The sequence below is a fragment of the Crocuta crocuta genome, unplaced genomic scaffold (genome assembly GCF_008692635.1).
Source record: "Crocuta crocuta isolate KB4526 unplaced genomic scaffold, BGI_CrCroc_1.0 scaffold70, whole genome shotgun sequence".
NCBI classification, from domain to species: Eukaryota; Metazoa; Chordata; class Mammalia; order Carnivora; family Hyaenidae; genus Crocuta; species Crocuta crocuta.
Genome location: NW_027528417.1, coordinates 6,761,009 through 6,787,422, shown reverse-complemented (window position 1 = coordinate 6,787,422; position 26,414 = coordinate 6,761,009). Strand labels below are relative to the sequence as shown.

At 41.4% G+C, this 26,414-nt stretch overlaps 1 protein-coding gene across 1 annotated transcript in view; it reads left to right on the top strand.

Moving 5' to 3' along the window:
- The window catches only part of ULK4 (unc-51 like kinase 4), a 540,134-nt gene that overhangs the window by 226,734 nt on the left and 286,986 nt on the right, over window positions 1-26,414 (top strand). Inside the window, exon 30 of the mRNA XM_077754339.1 lies at window positions 24,323-24,371. Within this exon, the coding sequence (XP_077610465.1) occupies window positions 24,323-24,371 (49 nt within the window). The remainder of the gene's footprint in view (window positions 1-24,322; window positions 24,372-26,414) is intronic.

Below are 26,414 nucleotides of genomic sequence, written 5' to 3'. Positions count from 1 at the left end.
GAGAGAGTGTAAGCAGGGGTGGGGCAGAATAAGAGAGGGGCCAGAGAATCCTAAGTGGGCTCTGAGCTGACAGCAGTGAGCCCAGTGCTGGGCTTGAACTCACGAACCATGAGATCATGACCCGAGCTGAAGTCAGACACTCAACTGACTGAACCACCCAGACGCCCCTAAAATGCTTTAATTAAAAAAACAACCTTTTAAAAAAATGTTTATTTACTTTTGAGAGACAAAAGGAGACAGAGTGTGAGGGAGGGAGGGGAAGAGAGAGAGACACATACACACAGAATCTGAAACAGGTTCCAGGCTCTGTGCTGTCAGCATAGAGCCTGACGCAGGGCTTGAACTCGTTCATGATATGTGAGATTATGCCCTGAGCCAAAATCGGACACTTAATCGACTGAGCTACCCAGGCACCTCTAGAATGCCTTAATTTTTATGTGTGGATAGATTTCTAGTAATATAAAGTAAATATGAACCATTTATTATAAATTTAACTTATTTCTTGGATCCATCTGCATCATGTTCTTTGAAGTATAGTCCATTTAGCTTGTATATACAATCGACCCTTGAACAATGCAGGGGTTAAGGGCATAGTCAGACTCTGTATAACTTTTGACTTCCCCCAAACTTAAGCACTCATAGCATAGTATTGACCAGAGGCCTTACTGATAACATGAACAGTCAGTGAACACACATTCTGTATGTTACAAGTATTGTATACATACATAAAGTAAGCTAGAGAAAAGAAAATGTTAGGAAAATCATAAGGAGAAGAAACTACAATCATAGTCCCCTGCTCTTTATATATAAAAAAGCCCAACAATATATAAGCAGACCCATGCAGTTCAAACCTGTGTTGTTCAAGAGCCAACTGTATTAAGAGTTTAGAATTCCAAATAATAACCATTAACTCATCCTATGCCAAGTGCAACATTCTTTTATTGTGTTTATTCTTATTTTGTAGGATTTTTAGTGGATAAAGAAGTCTTCAAAGGCTTAGTCAGAGTACAGTTGAGAAATTATTGTTCCTTCAAATAAGGGACAAGAGCACCATTAAAGGTCTGTTGTACTTGACCAGATTTTTTTTTTTTTTTTAAATACCACTGCCCTGTAAATCTAGTATGTACCTGGGTTTATAGAAGAAAGGCAAATTGTTTACCATGTTGGTCCACTTTTGCATGTATTAACTCCCCTGAGCTCTGCCATTTTCTTTCTCCTTAATGTTAGAGTAGGTTGGTTGCACCAAACTGTTGCTCTCAGGGAGAGCTTTATAGCCCATGAGCTTGTTTCTATTAAGAGCTAATAATCTTGCAGCAAATCTTCCTCAGCAAACAAACTGAATTTTAACATCTTGAGTTCTTGAGTTCCTTTGGAGCAATATTGAGCTCTTATCCTGACTGGCAAAAAGTTGTTTATGCTCTGTATCTAAGAACTGTCACTTTAGTTTGCTCAAAAAATGTTAGAGCTATTTGTTTTATGGCAAGATTCACAAAAATGCCTTTAGAAGAATGAAAATTTTGTGATCTCTTAAATGAAGTTCACGGTGAATCCACGAGATAGCCTTCAGTGAAAAGTACTGCTGCCTTTATAGTCACCAGGCTTCAGTGGACTTCCTTCACTGGTTTTTGGTTCCTTTGTTCATTCATTCATTAAAATCGAATCAGCAGCTACTGAGTGATGCAAAGATAAGAGACAGGTAAAGTTCTAACCTTGAAGGTGCTAAGGATTTAGTGGAGGAGACGTTTATCAATAGGCTTTTGTAAAACAGTGTAATGATTTCAAAGGTACAGTCATGTCTAAAAGGTTATGGGAGCTCCTAAAGGAATTTAACCCAAGTAGTTGTATGATTTTGGCCAAATTTCTTAACCTGTTTGTACCAGAGTTCCCTCAAGTGGAAAATGGGGATACTATTAGCATCTGGTCCACAGAAAATGCTGTGTAAGAGTTCCCTTTTTTCTTCTCCCTCTCCCCCTTTCTTCTTACTCCTCCTCCTTTTCGTATGATTAGAGGTAGGTATAGCGAAGGAAGTATTCCTAAAAAAAGAAAAAAGAAAGGAAAAAGAATCCCCTTTGACAGTAGAAAGAAATGCTTGGTGACACCAATTGAAGCCAGAGCTCCAATACCCTACAAAGAATAGGGAAAAAATGTTTTTTGATAACAGAAACAAACTGACTAGGGCAGTCTTATTAGTTTGACATTGAATAACAGAACTGTGGAAGCCATAGAGGATGTCCCTTGGCACAAGATGGCTTCCGTATGTATTTGCCTTTTAATTTATATTCTTTTTTTTTAAGTTTATATATTTGAGAGATAGTGAGTGAGAGAGAAAGTTAGTATGTGAGAGGGAGAGGAGCAGAGAGAGAGGGAGAGAGAGAATCCCAAGTGGGCTCCATGTTGTCAGCACAGAGGCCCACATAGGGCTCCAACCCACGAACTGTGAGATCATGACCTGACCGAAAGTCAAGAGTTGAACGCTTAACTGACTGAGACACCCAGGTGCGTCACATGTACTGGTGAGCGTGTTCCAGTTCCTCCACACAGTCATCCTCATTGCCATGTGGATCTGTGAATAGCAAATGCATGATTCTCCTTTGTTTCCCTCTGCCGTGGTCACTAGGTGCTGACACCCCTCTTTGATTTTTATTACCCTGGCAGCTCCCGGGCACAATTCTGGTTAATAATATGATCCTGGTTCAGTTGCACCTCTTCCTTTCCTCTTTCTCCTAGGTTTGGACTCTCCTTGCTGATGACTTAAACCATACTGGCCAGGTTGAAACCCCTCCTTAGTATGTGAATCATGCTATAATTTGTCACTGTAACCCCTATAGGGACAAATGTCTTTATGATAGCACTTATGGAGTCACTATTAAATTACTTCTCGTTCTACCCCAGCATTCTGTTTCTGATAGAGTCACGGAAGGACACCAATCTCAATCCTTCAGAACTGATCCAAGGCATTCTCTTTTCCTTCTCAAGGTGTGAGGAAAACCAACAGTAATCACAATCTGTTTTGACCTTATGTTTTCAGAAAGAAAAAAAAAACAAACAAACAACTCTTGCATGATTTTTGTCTGCTACAGGTGGAAGTATATACTTCTGCCTATTTTCTTCTGTTCTCTTGCTTACTACCACAGAACTTTTCCCTAAGTTCATGGCGAGTTGGTAAATATTTCATTGCTTATCCTTACTGTATGGGGTTCACTTGGTCCGCCAGGACAGTTCAGTTCTTTTGTTAGAAACAACATAATCTTTTGAATGTTTGCCCAGCAGCCTATATGCTGGAGACTTCTTCATTTCAGCTTTCCTCTCCGACTTGTGTGGGCCCAGTGACAGCTTTCCTTACGGAGTGGCAGGCAGCACCTGGCTGAGAGGCCACATGGCGCTCAGAATTGAGCCACTCACTGCATGTCATGTCAGAAGCAGCATTTAGTTGAAGTGTTTAGTCACAGCGGCCCCTGGTATTTTGGGAACTACAATCAAAGATAATTCACAGTTCTTTCCTTCTGTATTTAAATAGATGTTCAGAGATATCATCATCTTTAACAAACAATACCTAACATTTTCCCCCTTACCCACAGGAAAATTCATTTGCTTTTCTTTGTTTGGTTGGTTCTCCACAGAATCTCTTGAAGTTTCATGGTATTTTTTTTTAAGTTTATTTATTTTGAGAGAGAGAGCAAGAGCATGAGCAGAGGAGGGGCAGAGAGAGAGAGAAAGAGAGAGCGAGAGAGAGAAAGAGTGAGTGTATCCCAAGCAGGCTTGGTATTGTCAGCACGAAGCCTCACACATGGCTCGATCCCTCGCAATGTAAGATCATGACCTGAGCTGAAACCAAGAATCAGACATTCAACTGACTGAGCCACCCAGGCACCCCTGAAGTTTTGCAGTTTACTTCCATCATAAAATTAGGGAACATCAGGGCAGAGTAAGCTTTGATGTTTTTCTATCTGCATGAAATTTAATATTCGTTCATTCCTTGAGTCATCTCACAAATAGTTGTGTTCAGTGAGGTAGAACAGACACGGTCCTGGTTTTCATGAAGCTCACGATTCCATGGGGATCATAGACAATAAACAAGGAGGTCAATAGAAAAATCATAATTTCAGCTAGTGATGTAAGTGTCATAAGAACAGAAAGCAGGGTTAGAGAATGGGGGTGATGGGTTGGGGCCCCTTGTTTTCGAGACAGTGCTCAGAGCTTCCCATCCCAGGGAAGAGAGTTGACTGGCTGTGTTAATGCGGCCTTCGTTGGTAGAGAACAGGCCTCTGATTTCCAGACGCTTTCAGAGGAAGGGAATACTCCTAGCGTCAGATGCCCTGGAGAGTGTCAGTCAGATGAGGATGGAGAAGGGGCTTTTAAAATATATTTTTTAATGTTTACTTATTTTTGAGAGAGAGAGAGACAGAGCACGAACAAGGGAGGGTCAGAGAGAGAGGGAAATGCAAAATCCGAAGCAGGCTCCAGGCTCTGAGCTGTCAGCACAGAGCCCGATGCGGGGCTTGAACTCACAAACCATGAGATCATGACCTGAGCTGAAGTCGGAAGCTTAACTGACTCAGCCACTCAGGCGGAGAAGGGACCTTTTAGAGGCAACAGGAATAACTTCTTCGGGGGTCATTTTCGGTGGTATGTGGGTCAGAGGCCTGGCGGAATTCATCTAGGAGGGAATAATGATCATCTAGGAGGGAATAATGATGGGGAGACGGGGAGCCTCAATAATTCTAGAGAGAGCTTTGCTACAAAGGGGAGCTGAGAAATGGGGAGCTTCAAGGAGATATGGGGTCACAGGCACTTCTTGTTTTTAAGAAACTTCGTCTTTTTAAGATGAGCAATCTTCTGGAGACGTTCCTGTGTTGACGAGAATGATCGAGTGCAGAGGTTGGTTAACTACAGTTTATGGGCCAAATCCAGCCCACCTGCTTTGGTAAATATAATATCAGAAGACAGCCACTTGACCTTGTTTATTGTCTGTGTCTGCTTTTGCATTACGGTGGCACAGCTGAGTAGTTTTGAAAGAGCCCATATGGCCTACAAAGCCACAAGTACTTCCTTTTGGCCCTTTCCTGAAGAAGTTGCCTGACTCTTGATCTCAGGGGAAGGGTAGAAACGATGCAGCAAGAGGGTAAGTAGCGGCTTTCCCTACAGACACCCTTGCCCCTGGGGGTGTCTCCCGCGGTATCCCCTATGGGAGAAGTATTGGAACTCTTGCACGTGTGGAGGGTTCATTGAGCCGGGAAGTTAGGAAGTGGCGTTCTGCCTTTGGGAAGCTTGAGTGAGAATTTTGAGGTGATTGCCATTTGTGGTCTCCTAAACCTGTAGACACTGGGTGTGGGAGGGCAGGGTAAGAAAAGTGTTCGGAAGCGATGAGGCCAAGAAATTGTGAGGCCAAGGTATTGGATTTCTATTTGGATAATTGGAAACTATATTATATGTTCCCATTTTGAGAATATTTATGAAAACGATACTAACACCACACTAAAGACTTGTTTACATGTTTCAATTTGGGGCTATTGTCATTTGTTACTATCTTTTGTTTCCTACTTTAGGATAGATCATAAGAATGGGGCTGTGGCCACTGAAAAAAATTTTTTGTGGTGATCATTATTTTTATGAGTTCCTCTCTTTACTCTTGCCTTTAAAACTATTGAATAATAATTACTTTCCCTGCAGAAAAAAAGTGTTGTACATTTTCCTTAATAACCTAAGTGTGTTCAGAATTACTGTTTAGTTTTAGGCCTCTAGGATAGGACAGAGGGACTCACCTGTTTGGGGAATCTCGGCCCTGTCTGGAACCTTCTTAGAGAGGTAGGTTGTAGCCTGGGTATTCTAGGCTTCAGGGGCTGGGTTTTTTATGCATTAATTGTTGAATATGTTATTGGGGACATTCTTACATAGTCTCCCTGGACTCCCGTTGAAAGTGAGTGTCCTCCAGATTCCTTGCCACATACATACCTAGAATGGGCATCAGATCTAAGTTGTACTGTGCCCTTGGCTGTATTTTATCATCGGCTCATTATTTGCTCAGATTTAGGCATTTGGGGCCAGACGTTGGGGCTGTGATTCTCCGTGTGTTTCCCAGAGAAGCTTGGCCAAGCCCTGGAGGAGAGGGCAGTGCCGGCAGCCTGCACATCCCTAAATATCTTCTCCTCAGTTCCTCACCATCAACAGCCCTCGGCTTATTGGACCCTTGGACAGAGCCAGAGACCGTTCTGCCAACTCTGTGGTCATTGTGGAAGGTGACAGGAGGCATTGCGAGAATCACGGTACTCAAATACCATTGTTCCTTGAGTGCAGGAGGTCTGACCTAGGCTGGCGGAGTGTGATGTAGATTCGAGGGTGAGATTACCAACCTGAGCAGTAGAGCAACTGGGCTTGGATCAGTGACGGGCTCTTCGTCTGACTAGGAATGCTAAGAGGAATGACTGAGTTATAGAGAGCAACCTTTCCATGGGCTTTGGGTGAACGGTTTTGTGTGTCAGAGTGCACAAAGAGCTTTTGCAGCTGATTCAGTGGGGAGGTGAAAGCTTGAAGTGCACTGTGTGCTGGTAGGCATGAGAGCACAGGGCGGGAGAGGCAGTGGCTGCTACAGTGGCATTGGGCAACCCGTCCTTCGCAAGCGTTCAAACATTGATACCCTTCAGTGCAACACTTGGTTTCTCACGTACATGTTGGATGCAGCGTCAAAGCATTTTTTATTTTCTACCATGATAAACAGGTTTCCATTTCTCCATCTGGCCATCACAGGCCTCATTATCTTCAGGGTTGAAAAGGAATATTCTTTAAATTACTTGTCTGTTTAACATCAGATTAACTTCTTTATTTTATTGGTTCATTAAGGAATGTGTAGAGATGACAGTTGGACCAATTGCCTTGGACTAGAATATTAATGTCAGATGTGTTTATTTTGACAGATATTTATTTTTCTTTGCTTGGTGGCAGTCCCCAACTATCCTTATTGGCTTCTTTGATTTTTGACTTCTCACTTAATGCCTTCTGGCTATTTTGTACTTGTAAAACAAATTTATTTTGCTTCTGATGGTGTTAAAATGTGCCACATTGAAAACAGTGGCAAAGGGGAAATATAGCACTGTCTTGCTATCAAGCATTTCTATGGTGCCCTTATATTTCCTGTTTATATGCTTATTGGGCCTCTTTATGAATCATATAGTTAATTTGCAAGCTCTTATTGTTTGGTTTTTACAGCCAGAAAAACTGTCAGCCTAGAAATAATAGCTAAACAAAGCCTCTTGGTATGATCACTGTGCCTTCTAAAGTCTGGAGGAATAAATCCCTTGGTAATATTTGGCAGATTTTCACATCAGATTTCCGTTTTAATGTTTTTACTCTCCTTTGGTGACTTACCAAGGTAATTTACCATTTCAGAAATAATACAGTATTCATACCACGGGCTCATTTTTGTTGTTGATCGCCTCTTGATAAAGCCATACATTATTGGTGAATCTAGTGTGTACACCTGCCACTGTCAACTCCATAGAACAAAGTGAAGGCCAACTGGATGGAATGTAACATGAGGCATGAAGCACAGACTCCCAATTTATTTCTTGTGTCTCAACCCCAAATCCTCCTCCTTATCAAGTCTTCTGATTTTATGTGATGACAGTTATTGGTCAGAATATATGACAGTGTTTGCTGTACAGACGGGGCCTTTGTGATATAATTAAAGAGTGTGAGAGCTGCCAGACTAAACAGTGGTCTGGGTTTCAAATGTTCTGTGACTTTCTTGGCACAGTTGTATTATGATCTTGAACATGTGTTATCACTTAGGATTCTTTGCCGTAGAGTGTTACACAGGAAAGAACCCCAGGCAGTGAAGGAGACGAACCATGGTTTTTCAGTGAGGTGAATGCCTCAGAGGTACCTCATGCCCTCAAAATGTACCACTTTCTGTGTGTGCATTTTTCCTGTCTGCTTGGAGTCATAAATCCAACTTAACTCAACCGTTTACAAATTAAACAAAATGGTCAGCTTTTAGGGACAGACTTCATTAGTTATCTTCAAATTCTAAAGTAGGGTAGCGCTAAGGGAAAATGGACGAAGGGCGTGAAGAGGGCATTCCTAAAAATACACATGAGAAAGACTAACTCTAATTAGGATTCAAGACAATTCCATTAAGATAATAAAAAGATAATATTGGTAGAGTTAAAAAAATGTTTATTTTTGAGGTGGGGAGAGGGGCAGAGAGAGAGAGAGAAGGAGGGAGAGAGAGAATCCCACGCAGGCTCTGTACTGTCAGTGCAGAGTGCGATGCGGGGCTCAAACTCACATATCATGAGATCATGACCTGAGCTGAGATCAGGAGTCGGACACTTAACCAACTGAGCCACCCGGGTGCCCTCAATTTTTTTTAATAGCACTTGTTGAGAGTCTAGTGAAATGTATTTTTTCCTAAATTAGTACATCTTTTTGTGACATGCAAACTGTCAATATGTATTAAACCTTAAGTATCCTTTGATTCCACTTCTAAGAATATATATTAAGAAAAGAGTAAAAGATATGCACAAATATTTATATATAAGAATGTCCATTAATACATGATTTAAAACAACAGTGAAAGTAAAGAAAGCTAGTATCTGTGTTCAAAGAGAGTTTTCTATGTTCTAGACAGTGCTGGATGCCTCACGTGCTCAACCGCAGTTACTCCTCACCCTCATGAAATGTAGGCAGTGATACTACATACAAAGAAGGTCATGCTTGGAGTTGATGTACTTACCCAGGATCCCAGGGCTAGGACAGTTGAGTGAGATTTGAACTCCTCTGAAGTGATCCCTTCACCACTACATTTTTTTTTCCTTTAATGAATACTAGTAGCAAGTGGAAAATAAGGATCCATGAATATAGGATGAGCTAAATACACTGTAGGTAGAAAACTATGAAGGTATAAGAGCTCATATTTTCAGTGAACATTTAAGGACATGAGGAAATGTTCTTTGTGAACCTCAATATATGTGGGATGAGATGACCATTTTCTCCCACCCCTTCTTCTTCTTCTTCTTTTTTTTAATCTTTAAGGCATTTATTTATTTATTTTTTCTTTCATAGTTTATTGTCAAGTTGGATTCCATATAATACCCAGTGCTCATCCCAACAAGTGCTCTTCTCCATGCCCATCACCTCCCCTTCCCCTCTCCCTCCCACCCCCTATTCTGATGTCATATATTTTAAATTAGACAGATGTCAGTTCCAATCCCAGATACATTATAGGCTTTTGAGTGGCTGTGAGAAAACTGCTTCACCAGCCTGTGTTTCTTTTTCTTTTCTTTTCTTTTTTAATGTTTTATTTATTTCTGAGGGAGAGAGGGAGAGACAGTGTGAGCAGGGGAGGGTTAGAGAGAGAAGGAGACACAGAATCCGAAGCAGGCTCCAGGCTCTGAGCTAGCTGCCAGCACAGAGCCTGATGCAGGGCTTGAACCCATGAACCACGAGATCATGACCTAAGCCCAAGTCATCTGGTGCTTAACCGACTGAGCCACCCAGGTGCCTCCACCAACCTGTGTTTCAATGTCTGTCTCTGTAAGTGTCCTTAGGCATTAAACGAGGTGTGGCTGTGCAAGGGGCAGAGCACATGGACAAGAAATGGTAGCTGTTTTTTCCAGATGAGGTTGATCCTATGCCCTATATGAATAGAAAAAAAAAAGCAAATAATACATCAGAACTTATTAATGATTTTTTAAAGTTTATTTATTTTGAAAGAGAGAGAGAATGAGCGAGCTGGGGAGGGGCAGAGAGGGAGAGAGAATCCCAGGCAGGCTCCACACTGCCAACACAGAGCCCAATGCCAGGCTCAAACTCACAAAACATGAGATCATAACCTGAGCCGAAATCCAGAGTCAGATGCTTAGCTGACTGAGCTACCCAGGCACCCCTTATTAATGTTTTTTTTTTTTTAATAGCACTGAGATTGCAATATTTTCATTGTAATGTAATATAATATAATTTTCTATTTTTCCCAAAGGTAACATTTAGCAAAATACTACATTTTATGGTCCTGTATTTCTATATTTTATATAAATAATTTTATCTAAATAGCTATGTAAGATTTATCTACTGATAGAGTAGACCCTCCTACCTTGTTCTTTTTTCATTTGTTGGTTTATTCAATTTATTTAAACTATAAAAAACTCAAAACAGTTCACACATTTCTTCTATATCCGCCTAGTCCTTACCTCTGGCAACCATCAGTCTTTTCTCTGTGTCTGTGAGCTTGGTTTTGTTTGTTTTGTTTAGATTCTGCATATAAGTGAGACCATATAGAAATTACCTTTGTCTGACTTATTTCAGTTACTATAATGCCCTCAAGGTCCATCCATATTGTCAGAAATGGCAAGATTTTTATTTTTAATATTCCACTGTATGTATTTATGTGTGTGTGTGTGTGTGTGTGTATAGATATACATACACCTCATCTTTATCCATTTATCTCTTGATGAACACTTGAGCTGCTTTTGTATCTTGTGTAAAGAATATTGTGTTGAATATGAGTGTGCAGATATCTTCAAATGAGTGTTTTCTTTTTCTTTGAATAAATACCCAGAAGTGGAATTGCTGGATCATATGATAATCCTGGATTTTTGAATGTGTATTTTATTTATTTTTGAGAGACAGAAAGTGGTAGAGGGGAAAGGGGAGAGAGTGGGGGAGACAGAGAATCCTAAGCAGTCTTTGTGCTGTGATTGCAGAGCCCGACATGGGGCTCAAATCCACAAACCATGAGACCATGACCTGAGCTGAAATCAAGAGTTGGATTCTTAACGGACTGAGCCACCCAGGTGTCCATGATAGTCCTGTTTTTTTAATTTTCAGGGAACCTCCACATGTTTTCCACAAAGGCTACACTGGTTTACATTCTGATCAAAGGGCACAAGGGTACTTTTTTTTTTTTTTTTACTACATCTTCACTGACTTTTTGTTATTTCTTTTTGATGATAGTCATTCTAACAGGTGTGAGATGACATATCATTGTTGTTTTGATTTGCATTTCCCTGATGATTACTAATGTTAAGCATCTTTTCATGTACCTGTTGGCCATCTGGATGTTTTCTTTGGAAAAATATCTATTTAGATCTTGTCTGTTTTTAATATGATTTTTGAAAAATGTTTATTTGTTTTGAGAGACAGAGAGAAAGTGAGCTGGGGAGGGGCAGTGGGAGAGAGAGAGAGAGAGAGTCCCAAGCAGACTGCGCTACTAGTCCAGAGCCTGATGCCGGGCTTAATCTCATGAACCCTGAGATCGTGACCTGAGCCAAAATCAAGAGCCAGATATTTGACTGAGCCACCCAGGTGCCCCTTAATGTGATTTTTAAAAACTCTTTAAACATTTTTTTAGAGTACAAGTGGAAGAGAGGGACAGAGTGAGAGAAAGAGAATCTTAAACAGCCTCCATGCTCAGCACAGAGACTGACGCAAGAATCAGTCCCACAACCCTGGGATCATGGCCAGAGCTGAAATCAAGAGTTGGACATTCAGTTAACTGAGACTCTGTATGATTTTTAATAATTATTTTCTATAATCAGGAAAAAAAGTCACCTGTTTGTTAAACATGCTCGTATAGGCTGGTGGTTCTTATTAACATTGGGGTACCTGGGGGGCTCATTTGGTTGGGCATCTGACTCTTAATTTAGACTCAAGTCATGGTCTCATGGTTCATGGGTTTGAGCCCTGCATTGGGCTCACACAGAGCCTGCTTGGGTTCTGTCTAGCCCTCTCTCTCTGCCCTTTCCCTGTTTGCATGCTTTCTCTCTCTCCCTGACAATAAACAAACAAACAAACAAACAAACAAACATTAATGACAGTCTATAACCTATCTTGTGGTTTTCAAGGTGAGCAAGGTAGGCTTTGGTTCAGTGGCTTCAAGTTGATTGTCACTCTATTTTGTTTGTTTTTGTTAGGTAGAATATATAATGGTAATCGAAATAAGTTCGTCAGAGAAAGAGAAATACCATATGATTCCACTCATATGTGGATTTTAAGAAACAAAACAGGTGAACATATGGGAAGAGGGAAAAAAGGAGACAGGGAAACAAACCACAAGAGACTTAATGATAGAGAACAAACATGGTTGATGGAGGGAGATGGGTGGGAGATTGGCTAGGGTGCTGGGCATTAAGGAGGACATTTGTCATGATGAGCACTGGGTTGAATGTAAGTGATGAATTACTGAATTCTCCTCCTGAAACCAATATTGCACTGTATGTTAACTAACTAAAATTTAAATTAAACTAAAAAAACCAGCAACAGCTTCCTGAAATGACTGTGGGGAGTTATTCAGTATAATACAAGTATAATTTTTGGAAACTGGAACTGAACCTAAGATATGAACATCTAGGAGGGGTTGAGCAGTGGTTCTTTTTGACTTTCTTCCATTCCACCCCATTAATGTCCTTGCTTCCTACATGCTGTGAAGATCGACACCGCTGAGATGTTTTTTTTTCCTGCCAACTCTTGAGACATTGGTGTGCCTTGGGTTTCTGCCTTCAGTCTACTTGCCCCTCTTCTTTCAGAACTTAATTCATTTTCTTATCTGAAGTAGAGTTTCCCTTTCTATATTATAGTATCTTAGAGCAGTTCATGTCATGAACTCAGAAATGAATTAGCTGTTACCTTGGATAGAGTTCAGGGTTAGTTTTCTTCTCTTTAGAGCGAGATTATTCACTCCTACCTCATGTTAGTCATGACCACGGTAAGTGAGAGGCACAGCACTGACCACACCCAGTGCGCGAGCGGGCAGGAGCGCTATCAGTGAGGTTGCTTGCTATGATGCGCATTGTTCAGGTAGCGGTCATGGTGATAACCTCCAGGTTCGACTTGTCAAGTACCTCATGTCATTCTGTCTTTCTTCTCTTCCTCTCCCGCATCCAGTAGATTTTGAAATCCTACTGATACAACCTCATTGATATTTCTCAGTTTTCTCTTCCCATTCACCCCTGCTTTGTGTTGATCACCTCTTATTTCGAGAGTAGTCCTTGTCAGCTAACCGATCCTCCTCCTCCCAGACCTTTTCTTCTGGAAACAAAATAAGTGTGGTAAAAATAGAAAGCCAGCGATGACCTCGTTATGCCTAATCCGCCCCTTGGTAGCACCCAGTCACCTAGAGCAGGGCTTGGCAAACTTTCTGTAAAAGGCCAGATAGTAAATGTTTTAGGCGTTGCTGGCCATGTGGGCTCTGTTGCAGCTACTCAGCTGTGGCATTGCATGTAAAAGCAGAGACAATGTGTAAATGGATGAGCATGGTTAGGTTTCAATAAAACTTTATAAAAATGAAATTTGAATTTCATGCTGTTTCATATGTTATAAAATATTCTTTTGACTTTTTTCCTCCCCAACCACCTAGAAACGTATCAACTGTTCATAGTGGGCCATAGTAATACTCGTAGCAACAAATGTGCCTGTTACCTTGCTTATCACTACCTGTAATGAGCCCATTGCGTTTTTGCTCTTGGTCATGCTGTTTGTTCCCTTTGCCCAGGATGTAGTTCACCCCTTCCTGTCCTCCTCTTCCTCCTTTCCCTTCATCCACCTACTGCCTGTCAATAACCGCCTTCTCTTTCAAGGTTCAGCTCAAGTGGTACCTGTCCTATGGGATGTGATCTGCCTGGGTTCACATCTCAGCCCCCTCCTTGGCACTTGACCCATTTATTTCCTCAGATCTCAATTTCTCATGTGAAACAAAACATTAATCCTCATCATGATCATATTTACTGACTCCTAGGATTTTCTTTTTCTTTGTGCAAGTCCATTGAATTCCCGCCTGTACAGCACAGGGAGCTATGTGCTACTTAGTAACTGTGTGATCTGTGTTTACCACTGTTGCCATTATTGGTTTCACTTTGAAGCCTCTCTTATGCTTCTCAGCCAGAAAAGACTACAGCTGACCCTTGAACAGCATGGGTTTGAACTGTGCAGGTCTGCTTGTATGCGGATTTTTTCCAATAAATATGGTACAGTGTTGTAAATGTATTTCCCTTCCTTATGATTTCCTTAAAGTTTTTTCACTAGCTTGCTTTATTGTACAAATACAGCACATAATACATACAACAAACAAAACGTGTTAACAGGCTGTTTATGTTATATGGCTTCAGATCAACAGTAGGCTATTGGTAGTTATGTTTTGGGGAAGTCAGAAGTTACATATGTTATTCTTCAACTGTGCAGGTCAATGCTCCTACATCCTGTGTTATTCAAGGGTCAACTGTATTTTCTCTCATCCCATCTGGGGTTGTACTCTTTTTTTTCCTTAAGATTTTATTTTTACGTGATCTCTACTCCCAATGTGGGGCTCGAACTTACAGTCTGAAGATCAAGAGTCAGTTATCCTGCTGACTGAGCCAGCAAGGCGCTCCCCTTCTCGACCCTTTTTAGACATCTGTCCTAGTACTTAGAATACTTACTATAGCTCTAACTAGCTTAATGCATGGCATCTAATGGGTACAGTAAGTTAATAAATAGTGAATGAGTAAAAGAAAAAAGACAAATCTTAGCCTGACTTCAAGTAGGTTCTCCCCCTCCCCCAAATTCTCTTAAATTTCATTAAGTAACAGGACAAAAAGGGACCATAGAAAATAAGTAGGTTAATTAAACTGAAAAGAATTTAAGCAATATCTCTTATACAATGGCTCTTTTTTAGTGTTGTGCTCATGTCTGTGGGGGAAAAGAGATGGTGGCCACATGTGAAATCTGGTTGTCCTCATAGGGATTTGTCTCTGGTTTGTGCCCCTGTCAGTCGTTATCTTACTTGTCTTATTAATAGCATTTCTTGTGGTTCAGTCCCCTCCTTGCTTTGGTGCAAGAAGCAACCTGTTTCTTCCCTGTAGTGTGAATGTAGAGCTTTGTGACCAGTACAGAATCACATCGTGGGGAGAGTGCCAAGGATTGAGAGATTGAAAGAACCACGGGCTCAGAAAGACAGAGGGCAAGGGCTCAGGACCCAGGAAGAGCAGAAAGGGTTGTGGGAATGTGGGGCCAGAGCCTGTAGCTGGTTAACAAAAATGTCACCTGTGCAGGGACAGTTAGTGTATATCCCTGGACAAAACGTGACTTTCAGGTAGCTTGTAGCATCTGGAGCTAGAAGGAGTCAGGGATATTTAAAACAAAAAATTTTTAATGTTTATTCTTGAGAGGGAGACCCAGAATCAGAAGCAGGCTCCAGGTTCTGAGCTGTTAGTACAGATCCCGATGCGGGACTCGAACCCATGGAACCATGAGATCATGACCTGAGCCGAAGTTGGGGACTTAACTGACTGAGCCACCCAGGCTCCCTGGAGTCTGGGATATTTTGTATATGAGTGCCATGTACTGTGTGTAGATCCTCTGGTGTACAACCCTTCTGTCTCACCTTTTGTACTTTTTATGATAGAAACAGCCTGAGGCCTTGTTTCATTCAACAGATGTGGGCCATCACAGGCCTGTATTGGGTATCTGTTGAGGTAATGGGTACAAAAGCTTTTTGCAAAGTCGCTAATGTAACATACACTTTTAAAATTTCTGTATGAATCTCCTTTCTATTGAAAAACATTTGCTTTTTACTTGACCATAGTTACTGAAATTCATATCTTTTTCATGCTCTTTGAGACAATGGGAGATTCTACCCATGGGAGGTACATTCTGGTATACCCTTATATTCTAACAATTCTAAGACTTTATCAGCAAATGAAGCAGTCAAGTTTTATAAGCTGAATTCAGTTATTTTTATATTGCATATGTTTTTTTGTCCACTGGGGTAAAAACCTCTTCAAGGAAAAGATATAATGCTTGCCCATATGAAGGACTCTGTAGATCTTTATAAAATGACCAGATCTGAACATATCCTGCGCTAGACCTACTGAAATTTCAGCCCTTCCCTTTTCTTGTGCAAAATATCTCCTTAGATGTTTACCTTTATTGGTAAGACTTCTGCAATTCTGTGCAAGAGGATTAACAAGCATTGCAGGCAAGGGCAAACATTTCAAGGAGAAACGTTACAAATAGCTTGCTCTCAGACTAGACATAATATCATACCAAAGCTACACATTATAAAACCACTTCTTTTGGAGCTGATTCAGTGGACCAATAATTTGAAATTCAGCGTGATGTTAGAGACTCTTTTTTTTTTTAAATTTAAAATGACTGTTGTTGGTCCACTAGATTGACAAAATATGTATGTCCTAAGAAGTGAAAAAGCTTTGTTTGTTGTCTAGTGCTCAGTTATAAACAAATAGTAACTCTAAAACTCTTAACCAGCATTGTTGAAGTTTTAAAAAGTTCAGCACCTATTTGGGGTTTCTATGTAAGTTAACCAGAAGCAGCTGATTCAAGGAACTAAAGATGAAATCTCCTTTTATTTTTTATTCATTAAAAAAATATCTAGGAGAGAGAGAGAACATGAGTGGAGGAGGGACACAGAGAGGGAAAGAGAATCCCAAGCAGTCTCCATGCTGTCAGCGCAGAGTCTGATGTGGGGCTTGATCTCACAAACTGTGAGATCATGACCTGAGCTGAAATCAAGGGTCAGGTGCTTACTGATTGAGCCATCCGGCGCCCCTGAATTATGCTTTTTAAAAGGAGGCAAGAATGAGGTGAAATTGGAGTGAAGAGAATTTTCAGATGGGCTTCAAGATTCCCAGCAGGTGTATACACACCTTCTCCTAGTTACTCAGTGAAATACTAATTTAGTGCCGCTGTGCTGGGATATTGCAGATGTAATTAAGGTCCAGACTAGTTGACCTTAAAATCTGGAGATTATCCAGGTGGGCTTTGCTAATTGCAGGAGCTATTTAAATCCGGCCTAGAGGTCAGAGACTGGGAAGTAAAGGAGATTTGAAGCTCACTAAGTATTTGACATGGAGGAGAGTCTCTTTTGCTGGTTTACAGATGGGGGAGTCCATGTGCCAAGGGATGTGAGTGGCCTGTAGGATCTGAGAGGGACCTGTGGCTGATGGCTAGCAAGGAAAGAGGGACTTCAGGTCTTCAAACTGCAAGGAACTGAATTCTGTCCACAAGACTGGTTGAAAACACATCCCCTCATCCCCCAGCCTCCAGAGGGGAAGTTAGCCTCCCCGCCACCTCAGTTCCAGATCCATGTGCTCCCAGCAGATAACCCAGCCATGCTGAGCTAGGCTTCTGCTACAGGATTTTGAATTAATGAATGGGTGTTACTTTAAGGCACTAAGTTTGTGCTAATTTGTTATTCAGCAATAGAACACATATATGAGGCTCCCGTTATGATGCCTTTGGATTGCTGTGGAATCAACTGGTATCTCTGGTTCTAATGTTACTCACGCTGTCTGTGGTGAAAAAAACAGTTCTTAAAAATTCAGCGTGTTACAGACCAGTGCTGGGTCAGACTGAGTCTTACCAAGATGGCTACAGAAACCATCCCCACCCCACATGCCCTTCCTTCACTCTCTCTCATCTGGAGATGACTGTGTTTCTCCTCCACTTGAGGCTGGGCTGAGCTTGATGACAGGCTTGTAACCATTTAGAATGCAGTGGAAGTGACACCGGGGAGAAAAGCCCAGACAGCTTCCACCTGGTTGTTTAGGAATGCTCCCTCTTGGCACCCAGCTGCCATGCTGTGAGAGGCCAAGCCACTTGGAGAGGAGAGCAGTCGGTGATCCACTGGGCAGAATTAGCTGAGCCTCCCTTGAGGCACCTCATGTGGTGCGTGAGTGAAGAAGCCTTCGAGATGCCTATAGCCCTGCAGCTGTTCCAGTCACCCCAGCCTTTGTGTCTTCCCAGATGACATCAGGGAACAAGAATAGGTCATCTCCGTGTGCCCTGTCCAGATCCAGGACCCATAGAATCCGCTAACATCACAAAGTAGTTTTTGCTTCATGACACTAAGTTTGGGGTGGTTTGTTATGCGGCGACAGAGAACCAGAATAAATATTTTCATAAAATACGATGAAAATGAAATCTAACAAACGGACTCAAAATATAAGCAGAAATCATACGGTGTCACTTCCATGCTACACGATCGGTCAAAGCAGTTACAAATCTACCCAGATTTTGGAAGAGGACACAGATCCCACTTCTTAGGAGAGTCAGAGCATTTGGGAGTCATAAAACAAAAATTAAACAAAACAAACAAATACAAAAAAACTTTTAATATTGAAATAATTTTAGCCTTAGAGAATAGTTCCAAAAGTAGTATAAAGAATTTCCATATGCCTTTCACCAGCCTCCATTGATGTTGACATCTTCTGGAACCATAGCAGTTACCAAAACGAGGAGATTAACATTGATAGAATAGTGTTAACTAATCTGCACATCTTATTTCAGTTTTGTCAGTTTTCTCACTAATGTCCTTCTTCTAGTTCTGGGTGTCATCTTGGGTCCCACATTGCATTTAGTCATCTTCTCTCTAGTAGGAGTTCCCGCAGTTGGGGACAGCTCCTCACTCTTTTCCATATCTTGTATGGCTTTACCACTTTTGAAGTCCACTGGCTAGTAAGTTTGTAAGATGCCACTCAATTTGAGCTTGGCACTTTTCATGATTAGATTTGAGATTTGTAGATCTGACAAAAGTACCCCAGAAGCGATGATGTATCCTCCTCAGTGCACAATAGCAGGGTGTATTTGATATTGTCTTATTTCTAGTGACGTGAAATGTGTTCCATTGGTTAAGGTGGTGCCTGCCAGGTTTCTCCAATGTAAATTCCTTTGTGGGGAACTATTTTGAGGCTGTGCAAATATCCTGGTTTTCATCATATTTTGGTGGGGTCATGTTTTATACTGCTGCAAAGTTCTGATCCCAACACACAGAAACGTAATCTTTCAGTAGTTGTCTTGTCCCAGACCGTGACAGTCTGTTGGCTGGCTCTGGTCTGCAGACCAGTCTTTGAGTAGGAATGTTCTGGACTGCACTCCTTCCCCCAGTCATTTCCCCCCATTACTGTCAGATTGGAGTTTGAACAACAAGTTTTACTGTGTCATTCCCCTGCTTAAAATCCTTCATAGACTCCCTGTAACCTATAGATACAACCCAGAGTCCTTGGCATGACATTCAAGGCTACATCATTTTCCATCTTTCACATTGTCCTTTCCCTACGCAGATGGCTCCATTCCTCCTGCTCACCCTTTCCACGTAGGTGCACTTCACTTGAATTGGCCAGTTCTCTCAAAGCTCATAAACACCTCTTTTCAACAGTCTGGGCTCCCTGGGTTTTCCCCAGGTCGATTCCCTTATCACCTGTGTATACATCCGTGATAGAAGTTAATTCTGTTTGTATACTTTACAGTGTGTCTCTTAAGCCATTTGACTCTGAGTTTGAAGGCACAGATTTTAAGTGTGTAATATTAGCCCATGACAAATGCTCAATGGTGTTAGTCAAAAAAATCTCTAGCACTAAGGAAGATCTGTATCACAACATGAGTTGTTGAAATGCAGAGACAGTAGATGGAGAGGCCCTCTGAGGGGACGGATGGTGTTCCTGATGGCTAGGGCTGATCGTGGAGATGGAAGGTCTTGACTTCTGGTCCCTGCTTCATGTGTATTGTCTCTACCCATGTGGGTAGATAAAGACTGCAGGCAAGTGAGCAAACCTGATAGTGCAGGTCCATGGACCGACCCTGGTGTCTCTCTAAACCCATCGAATCACTGTCAGGGCTGCTCTCTTTGTTTGGCAAACCTGAACCAGAGCAGGCAGAGCTCCTTTCCTCCCCCTCCTCTGCCTCCTCTTTTCTCTGAATACAGAGAAGTACGGTGGAGTGGCTTGGGGGACTTCAGGTACTTTTAATTCTTGTTCTTGGTTCATACTTAGAGAGTCTATGTTTTAAAGGAAAGTTGAAAAATGTTAACAAAGGTTTTGCAGCAATGTGGACGGGACTGGAAGGTGCTAGGCTGAGTGAAATAAGTCATTCAGAGAAGGACACAGATCATATCTTTTTACTCATAAGTGGAATATGAGAAACTTAACAGAAGACCATGGAGGAAGGGAAGGGGAAAAATAGTTACAGAGAAGGAGGGAGGCAAACCATAAGAGACTCTTCAATACAGAAAACAAACTGAGGGTTGATGGGGGTGGGGGGGGAGTGTGGGTGATGGGCATTGAGGAGGGCACTTGTTGGGATGAGCACTGGGTGTTGTACGTAAGTGATGAACCATGGGAATCTATCCCCGAAACCAAAGCACAGTTTACACACTGTATGTTAGCCAATTTGACAATAAAATATATTTAAAAAAATGAAATTCAGCCCAACTCACGTCTCTAGCTCTCTGAACAGGAAAGGAATCCTTCTATTTCTCCTTTTCCTATATAAATAGCATCTAGTCATTTATATCTAACTGCTGCTAATTTATTTTATATTTAGCCTGAACTATCAAGCGTCAGTAAATAAAACTTTTAAGAAGCTTCCTGACACCAAGGGCAACCAACACTTACTCTAGGGGCAGGAGGGAGTTTGAATGCCAAATAATGTATCCTAAAGATTCTCCTAAGTTTATTCAAAATTTCCTAATTGATAACAGCACCCTCTTGGTTAATAATATAAACCACAGATAAACAAAATCCTGGTGAATCTTCCAAGTCAAAAATTTGTAAGGAAAACTCTTTAAGCACATACAATCTATTATAAAATTGTACTATTAAGGGGAAGAAACAAAACAAAGAAGACATACTCCCAAACCCTCCCCCTGCCAAAACAAAACAAAACAAAACAAAACTCCAAACGATTTCAAGTCGTCCTCTGAACTACATTTGGGGAGGGCAGTTTATTTCAGTTTTCATCTGGAATTACTTAGAATCAGTGTGCTTAAGATGGCTAACATAAAGAAAAGTATACTGCGATGTAGTTAATGTCTTCATAGTCCTTTGAAGATTAGGGATAATTTCAGAAAGATCTCTTTTTGTTTGTTTCTGGTTTAAAAAATCCAGATAAATCTTTTTATTTCCTGTCCTTCAGGCTGTCCATAAACCATAGAAATTTTATTATTTTAGAACATAGGATACAACAAGCTTATGTAGTAAAATGATACTGGTGATTTAAAATGTTAAAACAATTTTTAAATGTTTATTTTTGAGAGAGACAGAATCAAGTGGGGGAGGGGCAGAGAGAGAGAGAGAGAGAGAGAGAAACAGAGAATCCAAAGCAGGCTCCAGGTTCTATGTCAACACAGAGCCCGATATGGGGCTTGAACCATGAGATCATGACCTGAGCTGAAGTCAGATGCTTAAATGACTAAGGCCCCCAGGGCACCCTGATGCTGGTCATTTAAAGTCATGGTGACTAACTGCTGAACAGAGCCCCCAACTCCAACTAAGATAGCCTTTTGCAGAAGTCTACTATGATGATTTAAGATTTGCTGTGTGAATAATTCCCGGAAATTCAGCCACATCAGCCTTCTTCGGAGATAAGCCCCGTCCTCCCTGGTTTACAGAGTCCTGAGCACTGGGGCTGCTCTCCAGAGTATAAATTAAAGGAAGAAAGCTCTGAGTAGTGCGCTCTGTTACTTAGAGCACACCAAGGGTTTGATCATTTGAGACCTGAGCCACTAATTCTATGGTGGTATGAGAGGAGGTGGTTAAAATGAAGAGACAGATTTTTAAAAATCAAAGTGTAAGAGCATACTGAAGGCAAATGAATATTGTCTCCAAAGTAGTGGAGAATCTGTGGATTTCGGAAGTTTAACTAAGACCCATGTAGGAAAAAATGCATTTTACATCACCGTCCAGTACATACCTGTAGACCTGTAACTGAAACAGAAATGTCCATGGAGCAATACCATATGTGACAGCTTTGGATTGTCTCTATTTTATTATTTTTAATTAAGAAAATGCTAGTCGATAGGCAGTGAACTCCTCTCCTTGCCCACTTATTGCCCGATTCCCACAGTTGGAAAAACACTGCCTTAGATCGTCATAAACATTTGCAGCCCTTCTTGCTCCGGACCGGGCTAAGTTGTTTTTGGGAATTTACATTTGCGGTTTAGTTCATGAGTCATGGAAAATGTCATAGAAATGTTGTGTGTTTTTTTTTTAAACTAAAAGTGCTTTTATTTTAGCCCGGGGTCCCTTTTATTTACCAGACATGGCTCTGAATTATATCAGTCCAATCAGAACAACAATTGTTATGGTTGGTGGTGTTCAGAAAAACATGAGGCCTGGCGTGCTAGAACCGATAGTTAATTGAAGGGGACGAAAGAAGTAGTCCTGGCCAGGCTGCTTACCATGCAGAAACCTGGAGAAGGCTAGTTGTAATCCATAAGAATGGGTTATAGTAGTTTCTGTAGGCACATCTTAGTAGTAGCATCTATTTAAACATACTGTCAGGAGGGGCGCCTGGGTGGCTCAGTCGGTTAAGCATCCGACTTCAGCTCAGGTCATGATCTCATGGTTGTGGGTCTGAGCCCTGTGTTGGGCTCTGTGCTAACAGCTCAGAGCCTGGAGCCTGCTTTGGATTCTGGGTCTCCCTCTCTCTCTCTGCCCATCCCACTCCCTCTCTCTCAAAAATAGATAAACATTAAAAACAAAACAAAACAGGGGCGCCTGGGTGGCTTAGTCGGTTAAGCGTCCGACTTTCGCTTAGGTCATGATCTCGCGGTTCGTGGGTTTGAGCCCCGCGTCGGGCTCTGTGCTGACTGCCAGCTCAGAGCCTGGAGCCTGTTTCACTCTGTGACTCCCTCTCTCTCTGACCCTCCCCTGCTCACGCTGTCTCTCTCTCTCTCCTAGAAATAAATAAAAACATTAAAAAAAAATTTAAAAACAAAACAAAACAAATACTGTCAGGAGGGTGCTGGTGTTGTGAGCAGATGTTCCTGGATCTGAATGTTGGGAGAGAGAGCAGAAGAAGATCTCACCTCTAGGTTCCATTGGAGAAGAAGTGGGGTCCGTGTCCCAGGGACTCTGTTGGTTTGGGTGCCTGGGCAGCTCTGAGATATATGCGTGGCTATATCAACCTGGGCCTAATAAGAGTATAGATCATAAATATTTTTAAAGCCCAATTTAGGAAGAGGGATGGTCACCATCTGAGGAGCTGAGGAAGAAGACTGGTAATGTGCTGGACTGAGGCTGTGTGTGTGGTCTTGAGTGTGTGAATTTCCCTTCCTGCCCAGGCGTCAGGTAGGGAGCTTCGGCTCAGTTGCCCAGGAAAGTGAGAAACTAAATGAATTTAATATGTGCAGTCAGAACCTTATCCTCTAATATATTGAAACTCTCTGCTAGATACTGGGGACTGTCTAACAGCTCCAGTCTTTGGGACTTCTTTCTGTATCTCACTTTCCCATAACATATTTATAAACACCGTGATCTTTTTTTCTTGGCATGTCTCATAGGCTTCTCTGTTAGCAATGTATTATCATAGACAAACCAGCTCAAGGGAGACCAGATGATAAATTCCCTTCCTATCCACCTGGCATTTTCTGTGAAATAGACAAACTGCACATACTCACAGTGAAGGCAACATGCTTGTATTGAGTGCTGTAGTTTATCATCCAAAGTAAATGCTAATAAAATAAAAGAATCTGATTTATTTTTAAAACTGAATGAGGGATCAGCAGATTATAGCTTAGGGGCCAAATAAGGCACATACCTGTTTTTGTAAATAAAATTTTATTGGAGCACAGCCATGCCTATTCATCTACGTATTATTTATGACAACTTGTACATTATAGTGACCGAGTTAAGTAGGTGCTATAGAGACTGTGTGGCCAACCAAAGCCTACAGTCTTTGCCATCTTACCCTTCACAGAAAAATGTTTGCTGCCGTGGACTAAGGGAATAGAGACTGAAGTGTTGTTTTAATAAGAACTGTTAATTTTGAATTGAGGCTATTTTCTCTTAAGTTGCATGAAAAAATCTTCTGTTACAATAGATAATAATTTATTAACTAGTTTTGATGATGGAAAGTTCCCAAAGTGTTGAGTAGGATCCACTTTTTTTTTAAAATAAAAGATTAAAAGTCATTATACATTAATTCATTAGTGCTGAGAAGACAGCTAATGAGGCATGTGTGAAAAATTACAGTGTGGCACGCTTACAATTTAACTGTGCAATGAGGACTGGTTACATTATTTCACCTTGCATTGCCTATTTTCATAGTCTTTATGAGAATTGTGAATTTTAATTAATTTTTACATTTATAAATGTCAATCTATTTGAGATTTTACTTGCTACAGATCAGTAAGGCTAAGCTAATAGTCAGTTGCAAGGAAGCCCCATATTTCTTGGTTTTAATAGGTGTAGTTCAGTTTATTAAAAATGAATATAATCATCAGTTTCTCGGGCACAGAATTTAAGCAATGAAACGGGGCTCTGGTAATCTTTATCAGGGCAGTAATTTAAATACGTGTTATCTAATGTGTGCTTATTTTTTTATTTTATTTTTTAAACAGACTTGTGGAAGAGAGCAGACTGATCCCACTCATTTTTGAAGTAATTCTGGTAAGAAGGGAAATGTGTGTCTGAAATTCAAGTGAAATTTTAAAAATGTTAAGGTTTGGACCATGTTGTGTGGCTGGGTTCTAACTTTGTCCAGAAGAATCAAACTAAAATGCCCTTCTTTGTCTCACTTTACCTTATCGGGTCTCAGTTTCCTTGTCTGAGCTCCTGTCCAGCTGTGAAATCGTATAGGGACACTGTCTAACCACCTGCTCTCTTGGCACAAGTCCTTTATCCGAAGCTGGTTTGTGGACGAAGGGCAGAGGGATGACCACGGCGCTTCAGTATGACTTTTCCAACGCTTGGTATGAAGCCCTCTAACGTTATAGTCATGACTCAGATCAGCAGTTTTGTGCCTGTGGCCAGAAAGTTATGGTCTTCACACTGTAGAGCAGCTCCATACACCATTTTTTCTGTTCACAGAATGCTACTCAATTGAAGACCATCTGTTAAAGGAAAACATTTCACCTATGGTTCCCATGTGTAGAGAATAAAATGGGATTGCAGAGTTGACTTCCCAGTTCTGATAAGTCCCTATTTATTACTAAAGGCGGGTTTGAGAAGTAGGCTGGAAGTCAGGTTGGTGCTGACAGCAACAGAGTGCCCTTAGCTAAAGAAATGTTCTCCTGTACCTGGCTGGGTTATCCCCCTTTACCAAAAACTTTCCCCACAAAGCTGACTGACAGTGGAAGGGACAAAGGAGGAGACACCTCCCCAGCCAGATTGGCCTCACCTACCTTGGTCTTCAGTGGAATAATAACGACGAGAGCCTGCTGACTGTACCCATGGAAAATGGGTACAGCTTTCTTTAATCATCCCAAAATATTAATCTATAAGTTGTTTGTATGTTGATAATGGATAAATGGTGAAAGCATTATTTTTCTTAGCTACAGGTGAACTTTTCCTTTCAGGAGAGTGGGTAGGGTTTGCTGAGCCATGTGGTTTGGATGGGGACAAAGGGTAGGAGTGGGTGGTGTTTCCAGAGCATGCCCAGGTGACAACGAGGTGACACAGAGCTGATGTGCTAGGGGGAGTGTGCAAAGTTATAGGCTGGAACGCATTGCTTTGAATAGGAAGGAGAGTTTGTAAGCAGTATCAGGAGAAGAAACCAAGAAAAATGGAAGAAACATGGAGATGGCAAGCTGTCTAACAGGGATTTTAAGCTTGGCCAAGTGGCCGGGGTGTGTCCCCGCCTTCAGTAGGGTATACGTGACTTGCTCATTTGCTGCGGTGTCGGATTTGTTTTGGAGGGTGGTGGGTGCCATCAGCTGCCTGGTTTGAGTTTGGTTGGGTATGGGGCAAGAAAGAGCCAAAGCTGTCCAGACCCAGCTGCATCAGGCTTGCAGTTGAAGAGACTGGTGTCGAAGACATCTGGAGAGTACCCTAAAGCTACAGTGAGATTTAAGTGGGGGATATGGCTTATCCCCGTGCTGTGGCCTGTTCAGGTCAGTACAGCTCCTTTTGTGGCTGATGAAAAGTTCTCATCCTGTCTTTTGGCAGTCACCTCAAGGTCTAAACTCCACACAAGGAAGTTCCTTCTGGAAGGTTACCAAAGTTCCTCTGTGCTTGATTAATCGTTGTATAATGAGCACCTAGCAAGGCTTTGTATCTTAACCACAGTAGATGTTTAATTGATTAATGCCATGATTTAGACCTTTATCGTGTCGTGGAGAGTGGATAGAGGTGACATACTCTCTCCAGGTGAGGATCTCAGCCAGTTCTGAGCCCTGTGATCTCCCAGGCATGTCTGGGATGATATTTTCTTGGTTTCTTGGAGGATCATATTTTAAAAAGAGGTCCTGCTGCTAAAAAGTAAAGAAAAAAACAAAACAGTTGGGAATCACTGCTTTGGGGGACAGGACTTTGGTGTCCTTGAAGAACATTATTAAATCCCTTTTCTACTTTTGTCTTTCTTGAGTTGCATAATCTCAGGTTTTCCCTTCTGTATGAATACATTTTTTAATCTGTGAAACGTCCTCATAGCAGTTAGCCTGTGAACAATTATCTTGTCCTTTCTAAACTTCTATCACCGAGCAAGACATGACA